We start from the raw sequence: 26,209 nt of genomic DNA, 5'->3' as shown, positions 1-26,209 counted from the left end.
ATTATTTCTTGAACTAGCAAGCTAATCTTACAAACAGGTGCCACTTTTGCGTGTGCTCTACCGGCTAAAAGTGTTCAGTCCGCATAATAAAAATGTGAATTCAGCCTCTCTTTGGCTTTATTCTCAGTGTCTCTCTTATTTTTTTTTAAGTTAAAGAATAAAGTGATTGAAAACGTAACAGTATAAAATTCATGTGTCATTGGACCGTATTTGCGTTAGCGCCACCCAGCGGTAGAGCGCGAATACCGGTTGCGGGCACGGTTTAAAGGGACCTTTCACTGAGTGAGCAGTTTGTCCTTTGTTTTCTCTGTAAACATTTTATAATTAATGTTCTCTGATTATCATATTTGAATTCCTGTAATTTACGCACCTCTTTTCTTCAAACTTAAGCTAGTTAGCGAATTTCGGCTAACCAGTGCGTCGAGAAGCGACGGCAAAGCTAAATAATTAATTTCAGCTAAAACAAAGGAGATTACAGAGGATGTCCGATTTCCTTATTTTTGACGAAAATCAAGAAAACAAATTCATATATTTATTTATATTTTGAATAATAATTAACGTATTCTGGAAATGAAACTTAAGTGAGTTTGCAATAAAAGGATATAAAATTATGTTTCAAATTTTTTAGGACTCCTGTCACAGAGCCTATTGGAATCGTCCAACCTTTCTCCCTCTTTACGGCCCCCTGCCCTCTAGATAAGTTTTTATCGAGCCCACCCAACATGTCCAAATGTCTACATTAGGATGCCATTCTTGTAACATCACTGATTTCAGTTAATAACTTACCACTATAAAACTAGTGAATAGATGTAAGGTGGCATGGCGGCAGCCAGTGTCGAAAGCTCGTTTATGCAGCTCTGTTTGTCCTTTCCAGGGTACCGTACCACACACTTCTGTATCTGTATCATCGTGGCTGCTGACCTTTTCTTGCCAAAAAAGTAGCCGCCCTGGCTAACCTGGTCGAAATTAAATTCTGCCAAATGGTTTGTCTGTGGAAAAACGAATATCGTGTAAGTAGACATATATTTAACGTTTATCTATCTTTATTAACTGCTTATTCATACGGGGTTGCGGTGTGCCTGAAGCCTGTTTCCGAAAGTACTAGGCAGGATGCTGGCGTACCAGTTTATTTCTTTATTTATTTTAAGAAGAACTATACATATAAAACTATTGTTAGTCCATCAGCTTAAATAAAGACGTGGACTGGTCTACGTTTTTTATGCTGTATGTTGCATGTTAGCTTTGTGGGTGTCTTCCCTGAGTACTGTAACATGCAGTCAGGTAAGCTGGTGTTTGTCATCTTAACAGACCCATCCACATTTATGTAGTTATAGCCAGGGTTAGCCCTATTTGTAATCTTTATTTGGTGTATTTTGCATGTTTATTATATTAAAGAATGACGTTCACTGCGAAGTGTGTTTTTAAAATTCTTATGAGTAAACACTAAATCCGAGTTGTCAAACTCAGTCACTAAAAGGACCGTATTAAAAACCACCAAATGAATCTGCAGACCAACCAAGGCTTATTTATTTATTTAAGAACAGCATAACAGTAATTTTGCAATTACTTTGTTGAAATCTTCACTATATGTAAATAACATTTACGAATATAGTTTGCTGTGAACATTTTTTCTAGAAAATTCTCTTTTTAAATAAAACAACGATATACAAAAACCCCTCTGAAGATGTAGAATTAGGCCTAAATAAATTGCATCCAGTGTGCTGATGAACTATTATTCATCTGCTTTTATCTGATGACTGAAGCAAGACATAAACTGCTACTGCTAGTTAGTGTCACCAAGACATTTAAGCTGCTTCCTCCAGGAAATTCAGACCCGGCAAAAAATAACAAAAACAAACTAAAGATAATGTAATAACAGCTATAGGGGTGTTTATTGCTACAGATTGTGACCATACTGAGTAGTAGAGAGCACAGGATTTAGTTCATTATGATGTTCTTGTGCAGTCTAGGTTCTGTTATTCTGGCATGTCAATGTCAGACACATTGTCTTTGGTTTACAGTTGTTCCTAATTCTACTTATGTTTACAGATTTAGTAATAAATCATTTCAAAAGAAATTTTATTTCCTCTGCTGTACTGAAATTGCGTCGAATCGTGACCCAAAAACTAAGGTTTTGAATTTTTGCACTATTACACCCCTATTCTCAGGCCATTTTATACAGAATATCAGAATCATTTCATGGGCCATAAAGAATTATACCGCAGGCACAACGTGGTCTTGAGACCTATGTGCACTAAACAGTCCGACAAAATGAGTAATGTGTTTGCGTTTTATTCCTGAATGTCACTGTTACGAACAATCTTGTGTCTTGCAGCACTGGGGATAAATGTCTGCGAGTCGGTGCTGGACTGTGCGGCGTCTCCTCCTGCTCCCACCCGCCTCCGGGAGGGAGGTTTCGAAGGCCCGCTTCTTACACAGAGACCATGATTTACAAAAGAAGGAAGAGGAGAAGCAAGGAGGAGGAAGAGGAATGCCTGGCGTGTGGGAATACAGGGTGCAGTACAATCCGTCTGCTTATCACCGGCTTCAGCCCGACTCGGCTGTCTTGGTGGGGACTCATACAGACGAGGAGCTAACATCCGGCACGTTTGTGTCTCCCTTCCGACAGAGAAATAATCCTTACACTGTCCGCTCCTCTCGCCACCTCTCTAGTGCCAAGAACACCCTACTGGATTTAGCCTTCAACCGGGGGGGTGGGTCAAAAGTAGCAGAACAACCTACAGATAGCGTAAGGCTGCCTCCTGATGTCAGAGGTGACCCACGTGCCTTCCAGAGGTGCCGTCCAGAGTACCGCACCATGAGCCATGACCTGTCATTGTCACCTCCCTCCATCGCTATTGGCAAGGCCTTCGAAATGCTCCATGATGTCACTGAACTGAAGGGCAGTTTAAGGTCTGCTGACATCGTCCGTTTTCTGAGTGAGTTAGGTCACGTGGCTCCTGAGCAGCAGCCTCTCGTACACTCGGACACACGCTTCTCTATGCTGTTACGGTACAGTGTCGAGAGCTTACGCCTCTTCTCCCACGCCCAGCTTCTAGAGATCCTGCGCGCTTTTGTGTGGCTGAATATCCCGGCCACTCACAGCATCCTCAGTCTGTACGAGGCAGAATTCAGCTGCCGCGTGGAAGACATGGAGTTCCGAGAGCTGCTGCTGGCTGCTGATCTCTGGCGCTGTCTGGGTCGACAGGTGCCGCGGTACTTGGAGCTGGTGTACACCTGCGCTGCGCGGGTCTTGGACCAGCTCGAGTTGCCAGAGTTAGTTCAGCTACTGTATGTGATAGGAGAGGGCCGGAGATGCCCCCCTGCTTTACTCCCTCCCTTGGAGTTGCTGCTGTTAAAACACCTGAACCGTCTGTTGCCAGAGGAAGTGGGCACTGTCAGCCTTGCCTTCTTCAAATCCCAGAGCAGCCTGTCCGCAGGGACGGCACGCAGGCTCGCCGATCAGGCACACCACCTAGTGGAGGAGTTGAGCGATTACGCTCTGGTCAATGTTCTCAAGCTACTGCGCTTCAATCACTTGGACCACCGAGGGTTGCTTTGGGCACTGAGGTGTGAGGTTCCACGCCGTGCTCCTCGGATGGGAATCCAGGGCCTTATGCATGTGACCCTCACCTGCTCTTCACTGCACTACAGGGATGATGATATCCTCTTAGCTGTGGCTCAGTGTCTACCACCTCTTGCACCTCTCTGCAGGAGTAAGGATGCTGGTAAGCTGCTGTGGGCTTTTGGCATGCTGGGTTTTCCCCCCAGTGAAGTTCCCCAGCTGTACCCCTGCCTCACCCAGGCCATGCGCTTGAAAGAGTTCGAATTACAGCACTTTCCTCAGCATTTGCTGACTGGGCTCCTTGGCCTGGCCTTCTTAGGCCTGTACCCTCAGGATCTTCTAAACCTTGCCTTGAGTGAAGATTTTGTCAGGCTAGCAACTGGATTTCAGCACCTGGACCTGAAGAAGGACCTTTTCACCCTGGATGCATCTGTAGGTTTAGAGATTCCTAACTGGAAAGGCCCAAGGATCAGCCCAGCCCTGACTGAGCAGATACGGCAGCAGCTTTGGACCTTTGCTCAGCAGGATGTATGCCTGAAGGCAGAGGTTTTGGAGGCAGAAGAACTGTTGCAGGAGCTTCTCGGTGGGGAGGCCTTTGTGCAGAAGCACATGATCTTGCCACACACACGCTCAATTGACCTGGAGTTGCGGCTGGACAGTGAGGGGTGCCCCATACCACTCCACTCTGAGCCCAAGTGTAATGCTAAAAGTGTGAAGAGAGCTTCATCCAGCCCACCATTTTGGGAGGGGGGCCACACTGGGGTTATGATCACAGAGGACTTGCTGGCTCAACTGACAAGCTTAAGAAGTCTAGGGCAGCCTCATAATGAGATGCAGCCTTATAATGAGATGCCTCCTCACTCTAAGCCATGCAGGGTCCATCTAAAGAAGGAGCAAGAAGATGATGAGAGGATGTTTACAAGTGGGGTCACCCTCACCAGTGGTTTTCTGGAAGCTCTTAAAAGTCCAGCCCAGCACCCAGTCTACCCCCAGGTGTCGACTGGTGGGACAGCCCAGTTCATAGCAGTGCAGGTGTCTACTAGAAATCATTTCTGCTATCAGTCCCAGCAACTGCTTGGTCTACAACTGCTCAAAAGAAGGCAGCTTGCCCTGGTTGGCTACAGGGTTGTGGATCTGCCACCGTGGGAGTGGATTCCCCTGCTGCGTCAGTCCCGCACTGAGAAGCTGGCGTATCTGCAGGGGAAAATCTTCAGCATGCAAGGGTGAGACACTGGCTGGCCTGTGGGGTGTGGTTGGGCACAATGTGAGGCCGGCTTGAATCGACTGAGAAATAGCTTGGATTCTGAATCATTTTGTATGCAATTATATAAGGCTGTCATCACACTGTACATTTTTCTTAAATTTACTGGGTAAACTATGACTATTTTTGATGGGAAATATGTGTTCAGCTACAGAAGTTATATCCCTCTGCCTTCTGTCTGCAGACCACTTGCGAAAAATAAATCAGAATCCAAATATTGGCCCCAAAACGTTTCAATTTTATTGCATCTACGTTTAAGTCCTTAAGCACACTTCTAAAGCAAAACATTTAACAAAACATATTGGTTAGGTTGTAAATGACAATTTATGATCAGTTACACCTGTAGGAAGAACACCAGTGTGTTCTCATGTTTACCTACTTTCTATACAAATATGTAAATAAACACAGGCCTTATATAATGCAAATAAATATCAGGGACGTAAATCGTAAGATTTGCCACGACAATTTCAATTTTGCAAGGTAGTGATTCCATATCTACTGATATTTTAAATGTTACTGCTGGTGCCTCCATCCTTCCATATCATCATCATCATCATCTATATTTAAAGGATTTGTTAAGCAGGAATGAAATTAGATTAAAAAAAATAAAAATCTCCTTGCCAGAACAAGCAATACTGACAGTGATGAAACAGCAATGCCACTGTTCTGTGATTCAAATTATTTAATTCATAAATACAAAGCAATGTACTAATACAATTCAGCGATAAAAGGGCAGCTGTCAGTCAAATCAAAATTAACGCGCATGTACACAAAATCGTTGAAGGAAGCCAATGTTAAAATGTTTAGCCATTTTCATGAACTAAAAATGAAAGTTTCAAAATGCAGCCACAATTTTACCAAAACAAAGTTAAATTAGCTGACATTAACAAAATTTGGTAAAATGTAAAAAACATTCAATAGTATATTTATAAAAAATCTGTTCCTTTATAATTTCTCAGCCATTGCAGTACACTGTACTTAACACAGGCTTAGACTTCAGCTTAGTGTGAACGAAAGCTATGCATGAACAAAATCCCTAGCATAAAACAAACTGACGGGATTTATTTTCAATATTATCATAAATAACCTGTTATGCTTAATCAGAGCTGAAAGTGAACAAACAGAATCAACACACACTTCCAGTTTCTAACAAATGGGACGCTTTTACTGGGCATAAACATAGCCCAACTTGCACACAAATTCTGCAAAAACACACTACAATTCTGTAATTATCTACTTTCAATAGTCCTACACAAAGTAAAAGAATACACAACTGTTCACTTCAGAAGTTTCAAGTGAGAACGAAAAACAAAAATTTCACATGAAACTCAGGAATCAGGTTGATCAAAGTGTAAACATGTAACTTTTATAAAAGTTGACAAAAGAAGACGACTTCATAGTGCAGAGTACATTTTCAGCATTTTCTGGAGTGTAATTACAACTTTTCCAGAACAAGAAAATGCTACATCTTCGATAGAGGTTCTTTACATTTTCATGACTTTCATCTCATGAGACAGTGTGTTAAGGGTCAAAAAGATGCATTTAATTTCTTGTACAGCTTAGATTTTATAGAATACATTTTAATTAGCAGAATGTTAGAAAACAATTCAGTTACAAATGTCTCTCTCTTCTTCCTACAAATGTCTCCAAGCCCACAGTGGGTATCTAAGTGGCCCTAACTTTAGGTAGATGTGTAAGTGTTTCCATAGTCAGATGCTGTACATCTAGCCATTGTTGCTTGACTTAGATTTTCTCCCATAGTTGGAGCAGCTGATCCCCAACTTGTGGCTCCAATTCCTGTGCAACAGTGTAATATTAAGCAAATACTTTGTACTCAGGCCCTTGACTGTTGAATATTAGAAATGTTAATGCATTTTCCCTGAAACAACTTCCTTGACTCTTGCATGCACTCCGAAGTTTATAAAACATGGCCCAGAATTCGGAGAAACCCACCTGTCCATCTCGGCTGATCTGTACCTTCTTGTTGTCATTCCAGGGGTTGACCAGCTGTTGGGCCAGCTGGAAGGGAAGGCTGTCCTTACGGACCCACTCCACTCTGAAAACCCCCCCAAGTCCAGCTGAGCCCCAGTCCTGGCACCGCTCCAACCCAATAGCTGAGGACATGCGGGCATACCCCTGGCAGTTCAGGAGAAAATAGATTTAATCAGCATCAGAAGGCAGATGTCCTCTTCAAATCAACAGTCATAAACAATGCGGGTTCAATCACATACCACTGTTGTCCGAGGCATTCAGCACTGTCACGATAATCAATAAGGCCTTATGTATTTTTGCAAAAAGCTTTGTATTGTAAACAAAGTCACCGAATTAATGAATTCTTCGTAACTTGCTAAAAATAAATGCAAACTAAACTCTATTTAATGTCCAGACTTGTACTGAAATTTGACTACGAGGGTACCTGAAATTGACCTGAGCCCTGCACAGAGAAGATGAGGAACACAACATTGCTGTCCAGAAAGGCACGGTTGAGTTTGAGTTCATTACTGGGTGTGGTGGACCAGATGCCTCTTTGCTGGGAAAGATCGATGTTGCGCAGGTTACTACTTTTCATGATGAAGTAGCGCACAAGGGTGCTGAGCCTAGAGGAAGGTGCCTTGAGACAAACAAGATCATATTAGAATACAGAACATCACAAGGAGACAAACTAGTGCAGTTTGAATCTGATTTTAATAGCACATAGATAAGATCTGTTTAGCAGTCCAACTGCTTATCAGTTTAAGTAACACTTTAAAACACAGGATCTATATTGCTAGATGCTACCATCTTGCCCTCTAGGAAGATCGCGATAATGAATTTATTTTTGTAATATACAACGTCAGCACTGCTATGAAGCAAAAACGGGATCAACAATTTTTGGAAATAAATTGCTACGCCAATGGAAAAACAGCAGATAGTTTGTTCATGAATGCAGAGGTTCCCACCTTTACTGACAGATGGTGGGATGAAGGGCTCTCAGACTGACTGGAGTAGCTGAGATTCCTGCCCGCAGACCTGCCAGCAGACTGAAGCAGACGGTCATCACCAACTCGCTTGGGCTGTGAAGCCCCCTTCTCCTTGTGTGCTTTAGCCATCATGCCTGCAGGGGGTGGGGGTGTCTTAGAGACACTGCAAACAGAATGCCACAGGAAGTCAGTTTGCTGAGGATTATGGGTAGTGTCATAAACATTAAAAACAAATAGATCTAACGCACAGACAATGGCTATAATGTTGATTAAACAGAATTATTTTAAAAGGTATGTATGTAATACATCTGGAATACCTTAGGTTACTGCATTCTGAAATTTCGAAATCTGTCATTTCAAAAGTATTTGAATCAAACAAAATAGTGCCTAAAGAGAGTGTTTTGTGATTTACTGTCATGTATGAAAGAATGCTACCTGACACTTTCTTACAATTTCTAATTGTATAATTTACTGTTAGCTTAACACCAAGCAAATCTGGTACGTTGGGACGAGTTTAACAAATGTCATGATACAGATATGTATTCTAAAAAGAGTTAATGCCAGCTTTTACAGGGAGTTAAATTTTCCATTCAAATTCCATGCAGGTATTTTAAAAAAGCGTGAGAATTATTGGGTTTAGCTCACACCTTTCCGACACGGATGAGGACGGACTGGGTTTAGCTCACACCTTTCCGACACGGATGAGGACGGACTGGGTTTAGCTCACACCTTTCCGACACGGATGAGGACGGACGGGGTTTAGCTCACACCTTTCCGACACGGATGAGGACGGACGGGGTTTAGCTCACACCTTTCCGACACGGATGAGGACGGACTGGGTTTAGCTCACACCTTTCCGACACGGATGAGGACGGACGGGGTTTAGCTCACACCTTTCCGACACGGATGAGGACGGACTGGGTTTAGCTCACACCTTTCCGACACGGATGAGGACGGACTGGGTTTAGCTCACACCTTTCCGACACGGATGAGGACGGACGGGGTTTAGCTCACACCTTTCCGACACGGATGAGGACGGACGGGGTTTAGCTCACACCTTTCCGACACGGATGAGACATCCGGCAGCTCAGCCTCAGCTGGGCCCTTATGGCTGCTGCTCCTCCAGGTGGGTGATTCCTCTGGGCATATGGGCCGGGGTCTTTGGCCAATACCAGCCGGCTGCAGCAGACCAGCTGCCTGCTCCTCCATACTAAGGACTGACACCAGTGCCCTGAGAGCGGCCTCATCCGCCTGGGACCAGGGCTTGGAGGGGGAACGGATCCGCCGCAGGAACAGACACTGCCATTTCTGCCTGAATTGGAACAGCAGGCTAGCAGTCTGAGGGCAAATATTGAGACGGATAGATAAGCCTTTATTATTTTGAACAGTGTGCAGACACTCCTCACTTAACAACATACCTGTTTAATGACCAGCCAGACTTACACCCAGCTCTCCGACCAGTCGGCACTGTACACTGTATGAGAGCTTTGGTCAAGTAAACAGCAGCACAGCGTTTCTTTTCTATTTTGTTCGTTCTGGTCTCCGATTTATTTGGGTCGGCAAAGGAAGGCTGAACTCTCCCATTAAGTTGTGTGGATTGCAATATTTTACAGCTGTACTATTGCCCCGCTAATTCAACCATCTCACACTGCACATTCCATCTGAAAAAGCAATCAGTGAAGACTGGCCACCGTGCTGTGCACATATAGCACAGTCAACACAGTCTTCAACACAGTCTTCAACAGTCACTGGTAAAATAGTTTTCTTTTTTGCAAATATACAATAGATACTTTATGGGTAATTCATCTCAAAATTTGATCACTTACAGCTTGTCTCCCCTACAATATACCTGAAAAATCTGAAAAGAACCGTAAAACACTAAGATTTACAGTGTTAACAAGACCGAGTGTCGTGTACAGTTGTTGTTTCCTTCCTTTGCTGCTTAATTTTTAGGACAATTTGTCTGAAAGTTATAGATCCATCCATAGGCCATTTTATGATGCAACAATTAATTTATCAATTATTTTGTTGACCTAAATGCAACTTCACTGGAAAAAAAATGTCACAGATATGACCATGGGAACCTGCACACTATTAATGTGCAAATTATAAACTATTAATGGAATACAAAGAAAGTAAAGAAAATAAGTATTAAAGAAAATATAAAAATAATCTGGAGAGTTACGCTTCTACACAGGGTGCTGAAGATAACAGTAATCAGATGTGTAATTAGTGTTATGTGGTGATGTGGGCTACTTGTTGGCTCCCTGGTGACCACTGCATTATGCAGTGGTCTGCACTGCAAATCACAGCATTACACAAGTACACAAAAGGCACCCCTCAGTTGCTCTGAAAAAATATTTGTTGGTGTGTTATGTGAAATATCCATGTTTTAAACATTTTACAATAATTATAACAAATTGGCTGTTCCTTAAAAAGTGCATGTGATGTGAAAGAAATTGTTATTTCTGTGATCAGCATCACAAAATCTATCTGGCACAGCAGAAATTACAAAGGAAAGAAAAGCCTAATAAACCAGTGTTATCTTAACAATTAGAGAAAGTGTGCAGCATCAAAACATGGGTGAGTTTCCCCCAAAGATCATCAAGTAACGCTTCCTTTATGAATATTATCAAGCCTTGCCCTGCCATCCCACATTTCGTGAATTTGCGTGCCGGCGCTGTTACTTTCGGCATTTACAGCAATCTGGAAGTAAAAATATCTTTAAGGAGGCTTTTCCCCAAAGAACTCGATTATAACCAATTCTGACATCATTCTGACAGATCAATGCAGTTGAACCACCACCTTAACATTTCTGGTGTTAGGATTCATCTCAGTGTATCCATTCAACTTTACCCATAAACAAATGACTGGTGCATTAATGCTGTAAGAAAAAATATAATAATAAATGTAAATACCAGTGATTCTGACGTTTTTTTTTTTTTTGGTGTTGATGGTAAATATAGTTTGTCTCACACTTACTTCACGCTCTAGCTTGAAGTTCAACCACTCATCAATCTTCATGTGGACCAGGTGGTTAGTGGACCGATCCTCCATCTCACTGTCACTGCTATCCCCAACTCCGTCAGCTGTCACTGGGCACAAACATAAACTCAAACTTATAGTGTTACTATTACTTCTACCAAGAATCTGTAGTAGAGTAAAGCACTCAGACCCTGCATATATGGACAACGGTGAATGATGGAGAGCAGGCCTTCCAGAATGCGTCTATCCTTTGAGGGTAAAGAGCAAGTATGTTGTGTATATTTTTCACAGGCTTTCCTCATACTCTAAGTGCAATAGAGCTGCAATAACTGATCACAGTTAAACTAAACAGTTTTCAACAGTGTAAAAGAATTTCTACAAAGGTGTAAAAAAGTATTTATGCTTGTAAACATGTTTACAGTCGTACTTTTTGCAGTGGGTTCCTGTAGAGCGGTGCTGGGCAGCTTGGCGCAGCCTCCGAAAATCGCGACCGTAACAGGTGTGACCACAGAGCAGCAGCGTATGCTGGCGATCCGGTGGGCTCTGGTCATCTCGTCATAGATGAGCCAGTCTGTGGGCAGTGCATGCAGCGCTGCAGCCTGACCGTTAGCAGGAGGGAACTGCAATTTAAACACACAAGCCTGTCTATCTGACTGTTATGCAGCAAACACTCCGCCCTGTTTATGTGAATTCACACTTAAGCATAGCCCTTTGAGACACCAAACATCTCAACTGCAAGGACCGATAGAGGGGCAGGCAGAAGAGCAGCAATGCGTCGCCGCTCACCTTCTGACATGGAGGCTGGCTCAGGACAGATGTGGGGTGCAGCCGCACCTTCTTCTCTTTGGAGCCCATAAGGCAGCTGCTCTCGCGGTGCACATGTATGATTTTGGGGTACATGCCTGCCACCAGTGCCGCCTTCACCACCGCCCAGTTCTCAGAATTCAGGTTCACATCACGGATGTCACCTCCGCCTCTTGCCCGCACAAAACCTACACCGGGAAAGGCGTCAATAAGGAATTACTGTTGATATTCAGATATTATCAGGGGATTGGGATAAATTGAGGGTACACTCAGTGCTCGAAGTGGAGAAAAACGGGTGCTGGTACCCCCTTTGTAATTCAGTACCAAGTGCCAGTACTCCCCTTGTTATTCAGTACCAAGTGCCAGTACTCCCCTTTGTTATTCAGTACCAAGTGCCAGTACTCCCCTTGTTATTCAGTATGAAGTGCCAGTACTCCCCTTGTTATTCAGTATGAAGTGCCAGTACTCCCCTTTGTTATTCAGTACCAAGTGCCAGTACTCCCCTTGTTATTCAGTATGAAGTGCCAGTACTCCCCTTGTTATTCAGTACCAAGTGCCAGTACTCCCCTTGTTATTCAGTACCAAGTGCCAGTACTCCCCTTGTTATTCAGGACCAGCAGATATTGAGAGGTGCCAGTAATCTCAAGAGAAAAATACAGAGTGCTGGCATTGCATACCAGTGAGTGGCAGGCAACGTCAAGCACTGATATGATGGGAAAAGAATAAAGACTGAGGGTGCTTCCAAAATCGAATACCTATATGGTACATTCCTTAGAAGCTTACTACTCGACCTTTAATGTAGTATGTACTGTAAGTTTACATGAACTAAAATAAACTGAAAATAAAATTTAAAAAAACTATTGAAAAATGCTTAACATCACTGTGTACTTTTACAGTTGAACGTAGTACAGAGACTTACCTATGGCTCGGAGCTGACCCAGCAGCAGAGTTCTTTTACAGTTGAATGTAGTACAGAGAGACTGACCTATGGCTTGGAGCTGACCCAGCAGCAGAGTTCTTTTACAGTTGAATGTAGTACAGAGAGACTGACCTATGGCTTGGAGCTGACCCAGCAGCAGAGTTCCTTTACAGTTGAATGTAGTACAGAGAGACTGACCAATGGCTCGGAGCTGACCCAGCAGCAGAGTCCTTTTACAGTTGATTTAGTACAGAGAGACTGACCTATGGCTTGAAGTTGACCCAGCAGCAGAGTCCTTTTACCGTTGAATGTAGTACAGAGAGACTGACCTATGGCTCGGAGCTGACCCAGCAGCAGAGTCCTTTTACAGCTGAATGTAGTACAGAGAGACTGATCTATGGCTCGGAGCTGACCCAGCAGCAGAGTCCTTTTACAGTTGAATGTAGTACAGAGAGACTGACCTATGGCTCGGAGCTGACCCAGCAGCAGAGTCCTTTTACAGTTGAATGTAGTACAGAGAGACTGACCTATGGCTCGGAGCTGACCCAGCAGCTGTGTCCTCATGCCTATGATCATCTCCATCGTTGCCTGTGACAGGAAGTTCTTCTCACAGAAGACCCTTTCCCAGCCATCACTCCGTGCCTTTTGCCATGCCTGAACCAATACAGAAATACAGATATATACACTATACAACTTACTTTTCAAGCCATCAAAATCCAAATACATATCAAAGTAATCGTGTATAAGGTGCAAAATATGCATTATTCAGACAGTTTTATACAATTCACCAATGGGGTAAGATCTGGACACACAAGTAAAACTGGGCTATCTGTTGTGAGGAAGAGCGGGCAGGGCGGCCCAACCTGGAATGCCCTGAGCAGGGCCATGTGGTCGCTGAAGCTGCCCGAAGCAAAGCGCTTCTGGGACAACATGGCTGCCCTCTTTTGAGATGCCAGAGCGGGCAGGATAAAGGGCTCCCTGTGTGCCAGTGTGCAGGCAATGGTCAGAATAGGGTCCAGGCACTTGAGCACCACAGCACATAGCACCATCTTCCCTAGGTGGGGCTCCACCGGCAGATCAGCCAAGTGGTAGCCAAGTTCCGTCAGGTCTTCCCAGGGATCCATAGCGTCGATTGTCTATGGTACAAACACACACAGCAAGAATTGTCTCCACACCGGTAGAAGGGCACTGTTCCTACAGTAGGTCACTAAACATGCTGTGGCATAAGTCCTTTGGAACAATTAGCCCAGGGAGCTCACCTTCAGCATCTGTACAGCATTTCTAACCATAATAACAGGCGGAGGTTCAGGGGCTTTGGAGAGAAACTCAGCAATGGAGCAGGATATGGGGGCCAGGAGCTTGGTGTGCAAACACAACTCCTTCAAGACACAAGGAGATAGTTAGATGAACCGTTTTCATTAAAACATATTTCCAGTCTTCTTGTTCTGAAACGGCAAAGTAGAGATTACTGGTCTGTTTTGCTTGTAGCCCTGAAGACAGAAATGAATACTTGCACACTTATCAGGCATTTATACATGCAGGCACGCATTCCCGGCCCACTGGAGCTCCGTACCTGTAGGGGCATACGCAGAAGCTGAGGCACTTGGTATTCCAACATGTTGCTGAACCTCAGTCGGCTGAAGAGATGGAAACAAAATCCTAGTCTGCAGCGTCCAGCTCTAGAGCAGAAGAGGGAACATTCTTTGGATGAAAGATACTTCAGTTACATGCTTCTTAAAGGGAATTATTCATTTAAAAATGTATATATCCCCCAACAGACCATTACCGACATGGCCAAGAGTATTAGTGCCTTCCCACTTTTTAAAAAAGAATCACAGTTTTCAGCAAAATACACTATATTGGACAACTGCCTTTACACACACACACACACACACACACACACACACACACACACACACACACACACACACACACACACACACACACACACACACTAATCTGAAGGCCACATGAAGTTTGGAGGTCTGTGGCTATTGACTCTGCAGATAGTGGGCGACTTCTGCACAAGGTGTGCCTCACTCAGCTGTTTTGTGCTATTATATGACGGTTTACAGAATCTTTTCCGCATCAATTAGACAGTTACTTGTATTTTTCGTGCGCGTTTTAATGTCCAAGTCTGAAACTGTTATTTTTATTAATCATACTTTTGTATGTTTAAATATGTACATTCTATTCATTTCTCGTTTGCACTATAACCACGTTTTCCATGACACAACAGTAAGAACCATAGAAAACACACTAACAGTATATACAGTCTCCAGGAGGGGACATTTTTTTCTTTTTGTGCACACAATGTGCATTTAAGTAATTTACATTTTTATGTTATTACATATTATTATAAATATTCGATAAAGTTCTCAATGAGTAATTAAAAGAAGTGAAAGCTGGACAAAGAGCATGCTACTACCTTCCCTTCCTCTGAAGTGTGCTTGCCTTTGATGTCCACACCATCCTTAGCATGGTCACCTGGTTCAGAGCGTCAAACGATTTCTACGGAAGGACACGTTCGTCACAAATAAAACGCACTGAAAAAAAGATTTAGCCGCAAACTAACATTGTTTTTGAGAAGCACTGCTTTGAATACCTCTTTAACTTTGCCAGAATTAATCACAAAGACAACATCGCTGACAGTAATGCTCGTCTCGGCAATGTTGGTTGACAGAATCTGTGGAATAAAAGACAGAGTGTCGACTCAGTAAATGCAAGCGCTTCCGAGTGTTACATTCTTGCACTGCGTCTCTGCATAATCACTGACGTACTATTTTACGAACACCAGGGGGCATGCTTTTCAGAACTTTCTTCTGGTCAGAGGTTTGCATGTTTGAATGGAGCGTAAAAACCTGGAACCTAAAAACACAAAAATTACAGATTACTCAAATGTATTCTTTTCTAGGTATAAGGGTCCTAAGCAAATTGCATTTATCACTTCACAGGAAAAAGCAATTATGTACCCAAGTGTAACCATTACCTTTGAGAATTATCTGCAAATCGTTTATCATCGTACAAAATACGATCTCGAAGCGCTACAATTTCATCGTACCCAGGTAGGAAGATCAAAGTTGCACCTATACCAAAATGGAGAATAGAATAAAGTAAACAAGCAAACAAATAAACAAATAATATTGTAAAAGATTGTAAAAGATTAAGGCTATTTAAATGCTATGTATAATTCTGCAATACATGCTGTATTCAAACTCCAAAATGTCCACCAGCATCACAAATTTAACTGTTTACAAAAAAGGGCAAATTCTCCATAGGCAAATTCTACCCATACATGAATATGTCAATCAAAACCCCACACCAGGTTTTAAGTGGTCGATCTTCCATCCCTAGGAAAGACACATACCTTCCTCAGAGTTCTGGAAAATATTATGAAGCAGGTGCATGATGAGGTCCAGGTCTACCTTCTCATCATCAAAGCTGTGGTGATAAACCTTGAGGAGCTCCTGGTCTTCAGGACTCAGCTCTGTGTTGGCAGCATGGACTAGGGAGGACTCATCCAGTTTTCTCACCTCCTGAGAAGAGCTTTTCACAAAGAGCCACACAAGTCAAGTCGAAACACACACACACACACACACACACACACACACACACACACACACACACACACACACACACACACACACACACACACACACACACACAGGGAGAGAAGGTGAAAAAGTAAGGAAAAAAATATTTCAACATTTTACGGTAAACTATACAAAAACAGCCGAAAATAAGGTGCAGAATCTAACAGCATGCTTCTCGAATTTTATAGTTCATCACAATTATTAAAACATAACTATTTGACAGCGCATCCTACAGCTGGTATCTACACTCACTGGTATGATTCCAGAAGGTCCACCACTTCAGCCTGGTTGAAGTGTCTAGCCCAGTCCAATGCTGTCCTGTAATTCAAAGGCACAGATCACAATGTTAATAAACTAGTAAATTCATGGAGCAGAAGGGGATGAGCGTGGCAGCCGAATAATGCAGCAATGGGCACTGACAACTATAGCTGCAACAGCTAACCGATAACATTGATGATAACAGTTTAAAACACATCTTGTCATTTAATAGCACTCTCGTGGTTTGTTGTGTGAATTGAAATTAGCAAATTAAATATGGCAGAGATATTGTTTCTGTGCAACTTTAAATAGAAATTCTCTACAGTGCGTAAAGCTTTTATTGAAAGCGCGTGTTTTTTTAAATAAAGCTTTTGTACATTTCTTTAAACCTCGTGTTTTGGCCTAATTAACTGATTAGTTGATCATCTGTTCACATGATTAACTGATTATCAAAACAAAAATTTTTTTCTGCCCTGGCAACACAAAATATTAGTGGCACCTACTAACTAACTAACGTTTTGCACACTCCAGTTAAATAAGCAAATAAGCTAAAACTAGTGGTTGTGGCTAGTTCTATAAATGCTGATATATTTATACGGCTTAAATGTAAAAAGGTACTAACCAGCCATTTGAGGCCTTCATATTCATACTGGCTCCCATACTTAACAGCTGCTCAGTCTGACTAAGGAATCCCCTTCCAGCTGCTGTCATCAGAGGGGTCACGCTGGTGTCACTGTGCCTGTAGTCAACTGGTGTCCGCAGAGGAGGAAGAAGCAGAGAAATGCATGTCAGCACGTCACAAGTGACACATAGAACCTCTTCTCAGCTACCCACTGCACGTCAATGTCTACATTTAAAAGCGGCAACCTACCACTAACATTCTCGCTTATGATGAGGTTGAACAGTTGCACGAAAGAATCAGCATCTTGATTGAGAAAAATATCAGCAATACATGCATCCATCTCTTTCACTAGCCAAGGCTCTAAGGATGCAGCATCTTTTTCATTCTAAGGAAATCAAAATGAAAAAAAAACACAGCCCATCATCACTATGTAGACATCCCATAATTATCATTATGGCTCTTTTTAATAACTGGAATTACCAGCTGGCAGAAAATGCTGTCCCCTCCTCCTTCCAGCAGGTCGCTCTCCTGTAGGACACATGCTGCCGCCTTTGTTTGCTGTTTTCTGCTTTGCTGTTGTTCTGGCCTTGAGCACCCATCTTGGGCCTTGCACCACTCTGTCAGTGAGTTCTGCTGCATTTCCTCTGAGTAACAGCACAAGAACGCAGTGCCTTGTAACCAACGCAGCAGGAACAGCTAGGAACCTGACAGTAGTCTAAAAGCCTCAGGAAAACCGGACTTAAAATCTCAGGTGATGCAGCGAGGTCGTTACATGTCCAGAAGTGACTGTCACAATGTTGCTTTACCCAATTGAATATTCTTACATGTAGCAGATTACATGGTGCTATATAGAGGAACCATTATTTATAGTTGAACATTTCATAAGTGGGAACAGATGGGAACACAGGAGGATGAATTTATAAAGCTGCATACTGTAACATTGTTTGGGCCAAAGCATAGCCTTCGATGTGGACAGTGCGTATCACAAGACAAAGAAAATGACGTTTAAAAAGTTACATACAACCAAACACAACAAGTCATTAAAGGTTTCTCTGAAGTACCTTGAGTAGACGGATTTATTTAAAAATCCAAGTACAAAACAAAAAAAATACTGACACCCTTCAAACATAGGAATACACCAAATTACCTTTTTGCATCTCCTTTCTGTATTTAATCATTTCTTTGTTGGCATATCCAGTTGTTCGTAAGATATCTTCCAGAAAAAGTTCTTTTACTTCAAAGCATCTTCCTTCAACTATTAAAACATAAATGGCATGTCAGGTTTAGACAAATTTTACTTTGAAAACAAACCTCTAAACAAAAGCTTTAGTTACAACCAAGCCTACTAAAAATATATATACTGGAAAGGGGTATTCTATTCAAAGTTCCACTGAGGTACCCTAAGCAAGGTACTGCCCCCAAGCACTGCCTCCTGGCTGCTGAATTAGCTGCCCCCTGAAATGTCACGTATGGGTTAAATGCAGAGCATACATTTAGTTATTGTGCACTGTGTGCTGTGGTGTGTCAACAATGACAATTAATCACTAAATTCTAATTCCACAAACAGCCCTGTCACCTGCTATGCCCATCTAATCCATTCTCCTCGCACACTGACCAACCTGTACAATTTCTAGAAGCACTAGATGGGTTAGCTGGAAATGTGAAAGTCAAAAAATTTGATTTTACCTGAATGCCCCGAGTTCTAATCGTGACAACTCTGAAATTACACCTATTCATTTATCGCACCTACCATTTACGTGCCAATTTGCAGAATTTTTCCCCACCAATTAGGCGGTAACAATTTTTTTGTGCACATCTTACTGTCCATGTCTTAAAATGTCATTTATATTATTCATAGGCCAAGACGTTTATTGATATATATATTGAGATATGACGATTATTCATATCTCCAAACTTGGGCATCTGCACAAGTAACAGATCCGGAACTGGCCAAACCCCACACAATGCACGCGTTCCAAAAAAAATTACGTCAATGTCATAAATGTATGTACATGTCCACATGTGGAGAAGTAAAAACATGCCTTAACAACTGTATATAAGAAGCCATGGATGGAACAGTGTTTGTTTTTTGTTTATTTGTGGCCACGATGCACTAAATAATCGATTTTCTATACCCACTTGTCCTATACTAGGTCACAGGGGTCTAGCAACCCAAGAATTAAATCACATTAATCAGCCCATTCAGAATCTTGTAGTTTTTTCTCGCCATGCAGTATGTGGCTAACTGGGGACGCACACCTGTGTCGATCAAGTACCGATACTAATGTTGCCACTTTTGCTTCATTATACAATAAAAACTGCAGAAATGTAATGATCATATCATACAGAATTTAATGCAATGATTCTAAATAATTCAATGTTAATGGAAGGGAGAAGATTTTACATTTCTAGGGTGCCAAAAGAAAGGAGCTCCGAACTCACTATGTATTACAGGGCAGGATCCAAAGTATCTGACAAAGAGGTCAACATCAAGGGCCGCACTGCATAAGATCATCTTCAGTGTAGGTAATTTTTGCAGCATGTCTTTCATCTTTGTAAGCAGGAAGTCAGTCAGGCCGTCTCTCTCATGGACTTCATCCTGGTTTACAATGACAATTACATGATGCATAACAAAGTGCAAGCTCTCTAACAGTCATAAGTTTCACGCCCGCTCTGTAACCTGGGTTACCTGTTCTCACCTACACACTACAAGGGTATACGCCTCTACTGCCATTGCTCTTATTGGTTATTAGTTTCTCATTAGTTTCAATATTGTTTACTGGGCCTACACTGTACAAAGGTCCAATAATAAGGGTGTAAATCACTGGCCCCAAGATGATTTGATTGTGATTATTGAAGGAATGATTCCATTCATTTCTTTCACAATTTGATTAATCGATTATTTTGATAACCTAAATACAAACCTTTTTTAAATTTCACAGAAAAAACACAGGAACTTGATTACACATTATCAATGTAATATGAAGAAAGTAAAATCAGTCATTTTTGCTGTTGTTATCAAAAGGCCAACTACTGAACCATACAGAAAAAACCCAACACATGAAAAGCAGGATTATACGATGGGTGGGGGGTTGTCAGTGGTGAAATTTGCCGAGCTTGCCGGTGCAGACTAGTGGAACGATGTTACAAAGTTTTTTATTCTGTTAAATATGTTGCCCATATTTAATAACGAACCATCCCTCCACTATGGAAAATGGCTGATCACTAGGGGGGTAACAATTCTCCAAAACCATAATTTGGTTCAGATCAGTCTTGCAGTTTCTTTCCAACCATTACACCACTGACTGCCCAACGCAATCATCTCCAATCATTTTAGTAGCTGTGTTTTTAGCACTGGTGCCACAATATCAGCGAAGTTTGACACGATCAGACTAATGCTGTTATCTTGGTTTGTAATGAATATCGGCCGATACTGATATGTAAAACAACACACAGTGTATCTCAATGGCTAACATTACTTTGTACTTAGCTAGTTAGTCACTTCAGGGTCTTGGGCAATGCTGTGATAAATTGCAATGCCTGCACTACACAGGTGGTGTTTCCCAAAAGCATCATAACCCAAATATTATCTCAACCATTTGGCAGCGCTATCCACAACAAATTGTTTTCAAAAAACAATGTAAGGCAAATATTATAAAGTAGCACTTCCTTGATGATTATTAATGATCCATCCCCTGACATCCTACGCTATGGAAATTTGCCTGCCGGCATTGATACTTTGTGTGTCTGCCTGCAGAACGTGAACATGAGAGCACGCAACCCAGGAGGAGGGGCATCTTCTCTTTCACCTACAAAAATCAGTTCTGAATGATATATTGAATTGCCACCTTAATAGTCAATTCATCAGGAGGCATAGATGCTTCTTTACACACCTATCCAATAAACACTTGCAACTTAAAACACTTACAAAAACCACAAAATTGGGTTAAATTAATTGAATCAATTGAATGACTGAATTGCATAAAAGATAGAGAATACTGTTGTCCAAAAGGTAAGACCCAAGTGAAGGATGCATTGTACTGCAACAGCCCAAGCAGCCATGATGTGCATCATGAAAATGTAGAGTAAGCAATCCCTCCACATTGACACAAGAACAAGCTCCCTACCACAATGACGTGAGTGATGCTTGACAGGGTGGAATCTCCTGCCATGAGGGTACGAAGCAGTACCCCACTCGTGCAAAAGGTGAGGAGCGTTTTGGGGGAAACCCTGAAAGAAAAAGGCAAACAGTTCAAACGAAAGGCGTTGTCCCCACTTATTCACAACTTTGCAGGAACTTTTTTTCCCAGAACCAAAACCATTTTCCAGAACCGACAACTTTAGTCATGTTGACATCGCAGGAACTCAGCCCAACTGTAATTCCTCAGAGGCAGTTCAGAAACCCTTTTTCAGTCTCTGCTCCTAACTAGGCACTGATGATGGGGACTGCAACTGTAACTTACGTAACTGTGTAGCTGGTAATTTTTTATTTGTATTTTTAAAAATATTTTTTTTTTTTTTTTTTACTAACCTTCAATATACTGTATAAATTGTGTGTTAACACAATACATTAAAATAACTGTTCTTAAAGCGGCAGTAGCCCTGTTGTTGTTATAGCTCGTGTGCAAGTATTCATAAGCATACTACTTAACAACGGTTTACGGTTACAGTTCAGACTGAGCAAAGGTCCACAAATATGGTTTCGGCACTCAGGTGTCAGGCCGCAATGCATGGTAGTCAAACAATGTGAGGTACACCTTCTGTAAACACCATTTCGGTATGCCAGTTTGCAGTACACTATATATTGGATGAAATCTACAGCTGAGAATTCAAACAGCCCCACAAAATAGGCAACTATAGTGGACAAGCGGACATTTCAAACACAGCCTTAGTTCCAACAAGATGGCTGCCACGCGACATCACCTGCTCTCCAGGCGGATCTGATAGCCCACGGTCTGGCCAATGGTCTCTCCGCGCTCGGTGGCAACGCGCTCCGCCATGGCAATCGCTGCCAGCCTCCGGGGCTGCGTGCAGATAATGCGGCAGGGACTGCCCTGCTCACTGCAGTCATCCAGAATGAACTGCGGGATCTGAAGAACGCGACACTCTTAGCTGGGGGGCAGAGCAAGATGACATGCTCTGCTAGAAGGGAGCCACAGAATTTATTTACCAAATAAAGAGATGGAGAATAATGAATGCTGATACGAAACCTGTCACTTTGCTAATACATGCCATTTTTAATGTTAGAAAACCTCATTCAACCTCATGGAAGCCATTTGTTTTTGTGTGTTCAGTTCTAAATTAAACACTAATAAAGTTATAAAGCAGAGGAAGTGCATCAGACATAAACATCATACACTTACTAATGGGAACCATATTCTTTTTTCTTAAGGCGACAGGTTAATGGCCAAGCAAGAGCCTTCAACACCATTTTGAAACTGCTAAATAATTCGAAGGAGACAAATATATTCCTGGATATTTTTAAACTACATCTGCTGTCATCGTTGTGCCGTGTTACCTGTGTTGTTTTTCCAGATCCCGTTTCACCTACAATCAGGACCACCTTGTTGTCTTTGACGGCCTTGATGATCTCATCTCGGCGTTCATAGACGGGGAGAGAGCGACGAAAAAACTCCAGTTCAGACTGGCCCCGGGGCTGGGGGACCTGCGGTATCCCGTTATTAAGCCGACCGCTTGTCCTGTTCTTATCCCGGCTGCTGTCTGTGAGAGCAAGCGGGTAAAGAAAAGCGGAGATGTGATCGAATGACTAGTGCCGAGTTCATTTAACACATCCATCATCCAGCCTCTCATGCTAGGCAGGGAGGCAGGGGTAAATAGCTTATTCCAGGCTGCAAAGTGCACAAGGCTGGGGTGCATCCTGGATGGGAGGCTAATCCATCGGAGGACAGATGTACACTATGGGAAATTGCCAGTTAGATGCCAGTTAGGCTATCTACATGTCTTTGGACTGCAGCAGGAAACCTGCCTGACCTGGCGACAACACATGGAGAGCAGAGGTGGCATTCAAACCCCTACCAAAACCCAAACTAAACATCACTATACATTGGTGCTGAACTGTGTCAATGCCTGCTTAATCTGAACAATCAAAGAAATGAATAAGAGTATTTTCTTAAGCTAAGAAAAATGAAAACCGTAGCTTTCATATTCAATTCAATTCAATTTTATTTATATAGCGCTTTTAACAACAGTTATTGTCAAAAAGCACTTTACATTTAACTGGCCAGAACCCCACCAAGCAAGCCTGAGGCGACGGAAGGAAAAACTCCCTCTAGCAGGAAGAAACCTTGAGAGGAACCTAGACTCGGAAGGGGACCCCATCCTCCTCTGGATTTATATATCAACATTTATACATCAATATATCAACATTTGGCTCATAATACAATCTTCACCGAAATACTAAACTACGGACCATGAAAAGAGCAGATTATTATGGTCACACTATATGTAAATTAGTCCACCATTAATGAGCATGCACTGACAACAATCGGGAAAGCAGTTGATTAACATGCTTACCGACATCCATGGCCAAGGACACGCCTCGCTCAGTACGCGGCAGCAGGTCCACGCGCTCTTTGCTAGTAACAGGAAATCTCTGCAGGAGACTGCGCACTACGAGCTTGGCGTTAGGCATCAAACTGAAGGTCATTATGGACTGTGCCGGCTCAGAACCATCCTTTTTTCTAATTGTAAGAAATCTGTTTGACCCTTTTCTGCAATGACAATAATTATCCCATTAGCATGCTATGCACAATGTTATAGATGTTAGCATTCTATAATCATAAGATTTTATAAGGAAATAACAGACACTTGCCCTCGACTTTTTGAAATGAACCCTAAGGACTGGGCCAAACGATGTATAAAGGCTCGCTCAGTGCTTGTCAAGGAGGAAGGAAATTCCATTTCTGCAAGTAAATATATCAATCAAACAAAAGACATCCACACTTGTTTTACTACGTTGTGGTTTGTAAATAGTAATTATACTGTAGAATGACTAATTACCTTTTTGCTCACTGTATCGGAATCTTTCCAAAGAGATGTTGACGGCAATTTTAACTTCTTCATTAATCCGGATGTCTCTGAGGCATTGTGCCCCACCGGATCTGCTCTGTTTGGATGCATTCATCGTAGATTTTCCTGATGCGGTGCTTGAATGGGACATGCTGCCAACAATGGTCAAGAATGAATGATTCAACTTGCAATTTGTTCACGTTTCTGGTCAAATTTCCCCAATAACAGGAACACTACAATACTTTGAACCTTTCCTAATGCTTTTCCCAGCATATTAAACCTCCAGATTAGATACAAAACTGACAGAGTATCAGATGACATTTATTCAATATTCACATTTCCACAAGTATATCTTTTTTTTCCAAAATCCAAGACAAGCACCTCAATATTTCCATGAACGCAGGAGGTCAACAACAGAAACCCATCTTATACAGAATAATACACATCCCGTATATAACAAGAAATACATAATATTAATTTCGTACAACTGACAGAGGAGACGAGCTATAGAGGAACCACACAATTTCACTGGAAGACTAAACGCCGGTACTGCTATGCGGTTGTCAAATTCATCGTCACGAACTACCGAAAATAACAAACTATGCAAAGCAGACTCCACCGTGAATTATAAGATGGCCTGGTTAATACCTTCGTCACGTATTTAATAAAGTAAAAAGGCTACCGCAGAACAGACTGCATATCTAGACATCTATACTTATATGATTCGATAATTAGATAAGTCAAATAAACTTTCGTTGAATGTGTTCAGAGGGAACATTTAACTAATAATGATATATGCCGCTACAAATTATTATTTAAAAACCAAGTACTGTAAACATAAACATACATAGTTAGTTCAAATATCCTACAAGACGAATAGCGCATACAACTTCCTCTCAAATAGACTTCAGCGACAGGCGCACAAAATCCCGGAAATGACGTATAGGTGCATGCCTAGTAAAACCCCGCCTCAAATATGCTATAGCCAATGGGATTAAGATGAATTTTCAACAAGCAAGTTCTCACTGGGATTACTTTGGTATTTAAATCATCCATGTTTTGATCTTCCAGAAGGTCTTCCTGAGCCGGGGCGCAGTTGCTGTGTAAAACTGTTTCACAGATATTGCATTTATACATGTAGGTAACAGTTTAATATGTGCTATAAATGCGCAAGTACATTTTTGTTTGGTTAATTGTATATCAAGCTTTTTTTCTGTAAAATGTTTCATGATGGTATTAAAACCCTTTTGATTAGAGTAACTGGAATGCTCGTTTTACTCAAGCAATTGACTGAATTTTGAACATAAGACATGCAAGCTTGAGGAGAGCAGGCAGCTAATCTTGTTGAATTTTTGTCCTTCGCCTACATTGGTAGGAAGCTCATGATCTCCGACTATCCTTATTCAAAAACATGTTTTCTTTGTTCAAGTCTACAAACCAACTAGATTTTTTTGGCTTTGAGATCTTCAAACACTCACTCTAACACACACAACTACTGTCTATCCCATGCCATGTCATAATCCTTCTGAGTAAGAACCTTTCCCAGTTCCCACTACTGCAGACATTGCACATGTACACTTGAACTCACTACATTGCACATTCTTTTTTTACAGTTTGTTTGTGTATAGTCTATGTTCTTATGTCTTTTGTATATCTTCTGTTTTGTATATATTTTATCTTCTGTTCCAGGGACATCATGATGACGCCTGCAACAAAAGAAATGCCTTATACAATTAATACTTGGTGAATAATAAAGAATCTGATTCTGATCCAATGGATACTAACACTAAATTATAATCTACATTGTTATGACTTGGTATGCCACTATTATTTTTACAAGACAGAAAATTATGGCCTCAAAATACATGAGATCTAATTTTTGAGTCCAATCCCCATTTTCCTGAATATTGCAGTGTGTTTAATGCTATCATTCCAACTATGAGATCTGTGGAATGCTCAGCCAGCAAAACTGACTTTCAATGGAAGTTTTTTTCCACATCTCAGTGTTTTGCATGGCATTTGGTTAAGACAGAAAAGAATTGTAAGCATGTAAGATACAAGTAGCAATTTAAAATGTCTGAAATTGTTACTCTATAGTCTTAAACCAAACTTTTCTCTGTGAGTGTAACTCAACCGGCTCAACTTTGATATGGATATTCCTGAGTGTTGTGTTGTTCTCAAATATCAGAGTACAAATTTGACTATTACTTCTA

General features: G+C 41.8%; 2 protein-coding genes across 6 annotated transcripts; one reads left to right on the top strand and one right to left on the bottom strand.

Moving 5' to 3' along the window:
- The first annotated feature begins 227 nt into the window (after positions 1-227).
- LOC125746614 (FAST kinase domain-containing protein 5, mitochondrial) lies at positions 228-7,200 on the top strand. Of its 3 annotated transcripts, XM_049020813.1 has the most exons (5): positions 228-282; positions 629-1,010; positions 2,336-2,515; positions 2,630-4,788; positions 6,823-7,200. In XM_049020813.1, exons 3-5 carry the CDS (start codon positions 2,348-2,350, stop codon positions 6,827-6,829), a joined length of 2,334 nt encoding a protein of 777 aa, XP_048876770.1. In that variant the 5' UTR covers positions 228-282; positions 629-1,010; positions 2,336-2,347; the 3' UTR covers positions 6,830-7,200. The 3 variants fall into 3 exon arrangements, with proteins under 3 accessions (XP_048876770.1, XP_048876768.1, XP_048876769.1); XM_049020811.1 differs by having other exon boundaries at positions 230-282; positions 2,336-4,788; XM_049020812.1 differs by lacking the exon at positions 228-282 and having other exon boundaries at positions 684-700; positions 875-1,010; positions 2,336-4,788.
- LOC125746608 (3'-5' RNA helicase YTHDC2) lies at positions 5,042-24,913 on the bottom strand. 3 transcript variants are annotated; one of them, XR_007399016.1, is made up of 30 exons: positions 24,844-24,913; positions 23,988-24,148; positions 23,800-23,890; positions 23,502-23,698; positions 22,486-22,688; positions 21,891-22,057; positions 21,095-21,197; positions 19,410-19,566; positions 18,115-18,222; positions 17,448-17,611; positions 17,217-17,352; positions 16,968-17,094; positions 16,340-16,405; positions 15,862-16,040; positions 15,484-15,580; positions 15,275-15,362; positions 15,100-15,180; positions 14,923-15,005; positions 14,068-14,173; positions 13,754-13,873; positions 13,358-13,630; positions 13,022-13,148; positions 11,558-11,763; positions 11,199-11,391; positions 10,769-10,881; positions 8,844-9,124; positions 7,766-7,949; positions 7,329-7,437; positions 6,780-6,962; positions 5,042-6,623 (listed from the first exon to the last, which is right to left on the bottom strand). XR_007399016.1 is itself a non-coding variant. In XM_049020791.1 (30 exons), exons 1-30 carry the CDS (start codon positions 24,879-24,881, stop codon positions 6,570-6,572), a joined length of 4,281 nt encoding a protein of 1,426 aa, XP_048876748.1. In that variant the 5' UTR covers positions 24,882-24,913; the 3' UTR covers positions 5,042-6,569. The 3 variants fall into 3 exon arrangements, 2 of the variants coding, with proteins under 2 accessions (XP_048876748.1, XP_048876749.1); XM_049020791.1 differs by having other exon boundaries at positions 7,243-7,437; XM_049020792.1 differs by lacking the exons at positions 5,042-6,623; positions 6,780-6,962; positions 7,329-7,437; positions 7,766-7,949 and adding an exon at positions 8,197-8,474.
- Positions 24,914-26,209: the final 1,296 nt, after the last annotated feature.

This window comes from Brienomyrus brachyistius, chromosome 7, assembly GCF_023856365.1.
Source record: "Brienomyrus brachyistius isolate T26 chromosome 7, BBRACH_0.4, whole genome shotgun sequence".
In the NCBI taxonomy this organism is placed as follows: domain Eukaryota; kingdom Metazoa; phylum Chordata; class Actinopteri; order Osteoglossiformes; family Mormyridae; genus Brienomyrus; species Brienomyrus brachyistius.
The sequence above is the reverse complement of the archived record's forward strand: the minus strand, read 5'-3'. Positions and strand labels throughout refer to the sequence as shown.

What these genes read in the sequence shown, in the direction of transcription:
- LOC125746608 (XM_049020791.1), bottom strand. Translation starts at nt 24,881, where the DNA reads ATGCGCTATTCGTCTTGTAGGATATTTGAACTAACTAT. An exon ending in ATGCTGTACAGATGCTGAAG is followed by an intron (nt 13,631 to 13,753) that starts GTGAGCTCCCTG and finishes TTTGTACCATAG; the next exon opens with ACAATCGACGCTATGGATCC. An exon ending in GCCAGCCTCCATGTCAGAAG is followed by an intron (nt 11,392 to 11,557) that starts GTGAGCGGCGAC and finishes TTTAAATTGCAG; the next exon opens with TTCCCTCCTGCTAACGGTCA.
- LOC125746614 (XM_049020811.1), top strand. Translation starts at nt 2,348, where the DNA reads ATGTCTGCGAGTCGGTGCTGGACTGTGCGGCGTCTCCTCCTGCTCCCA.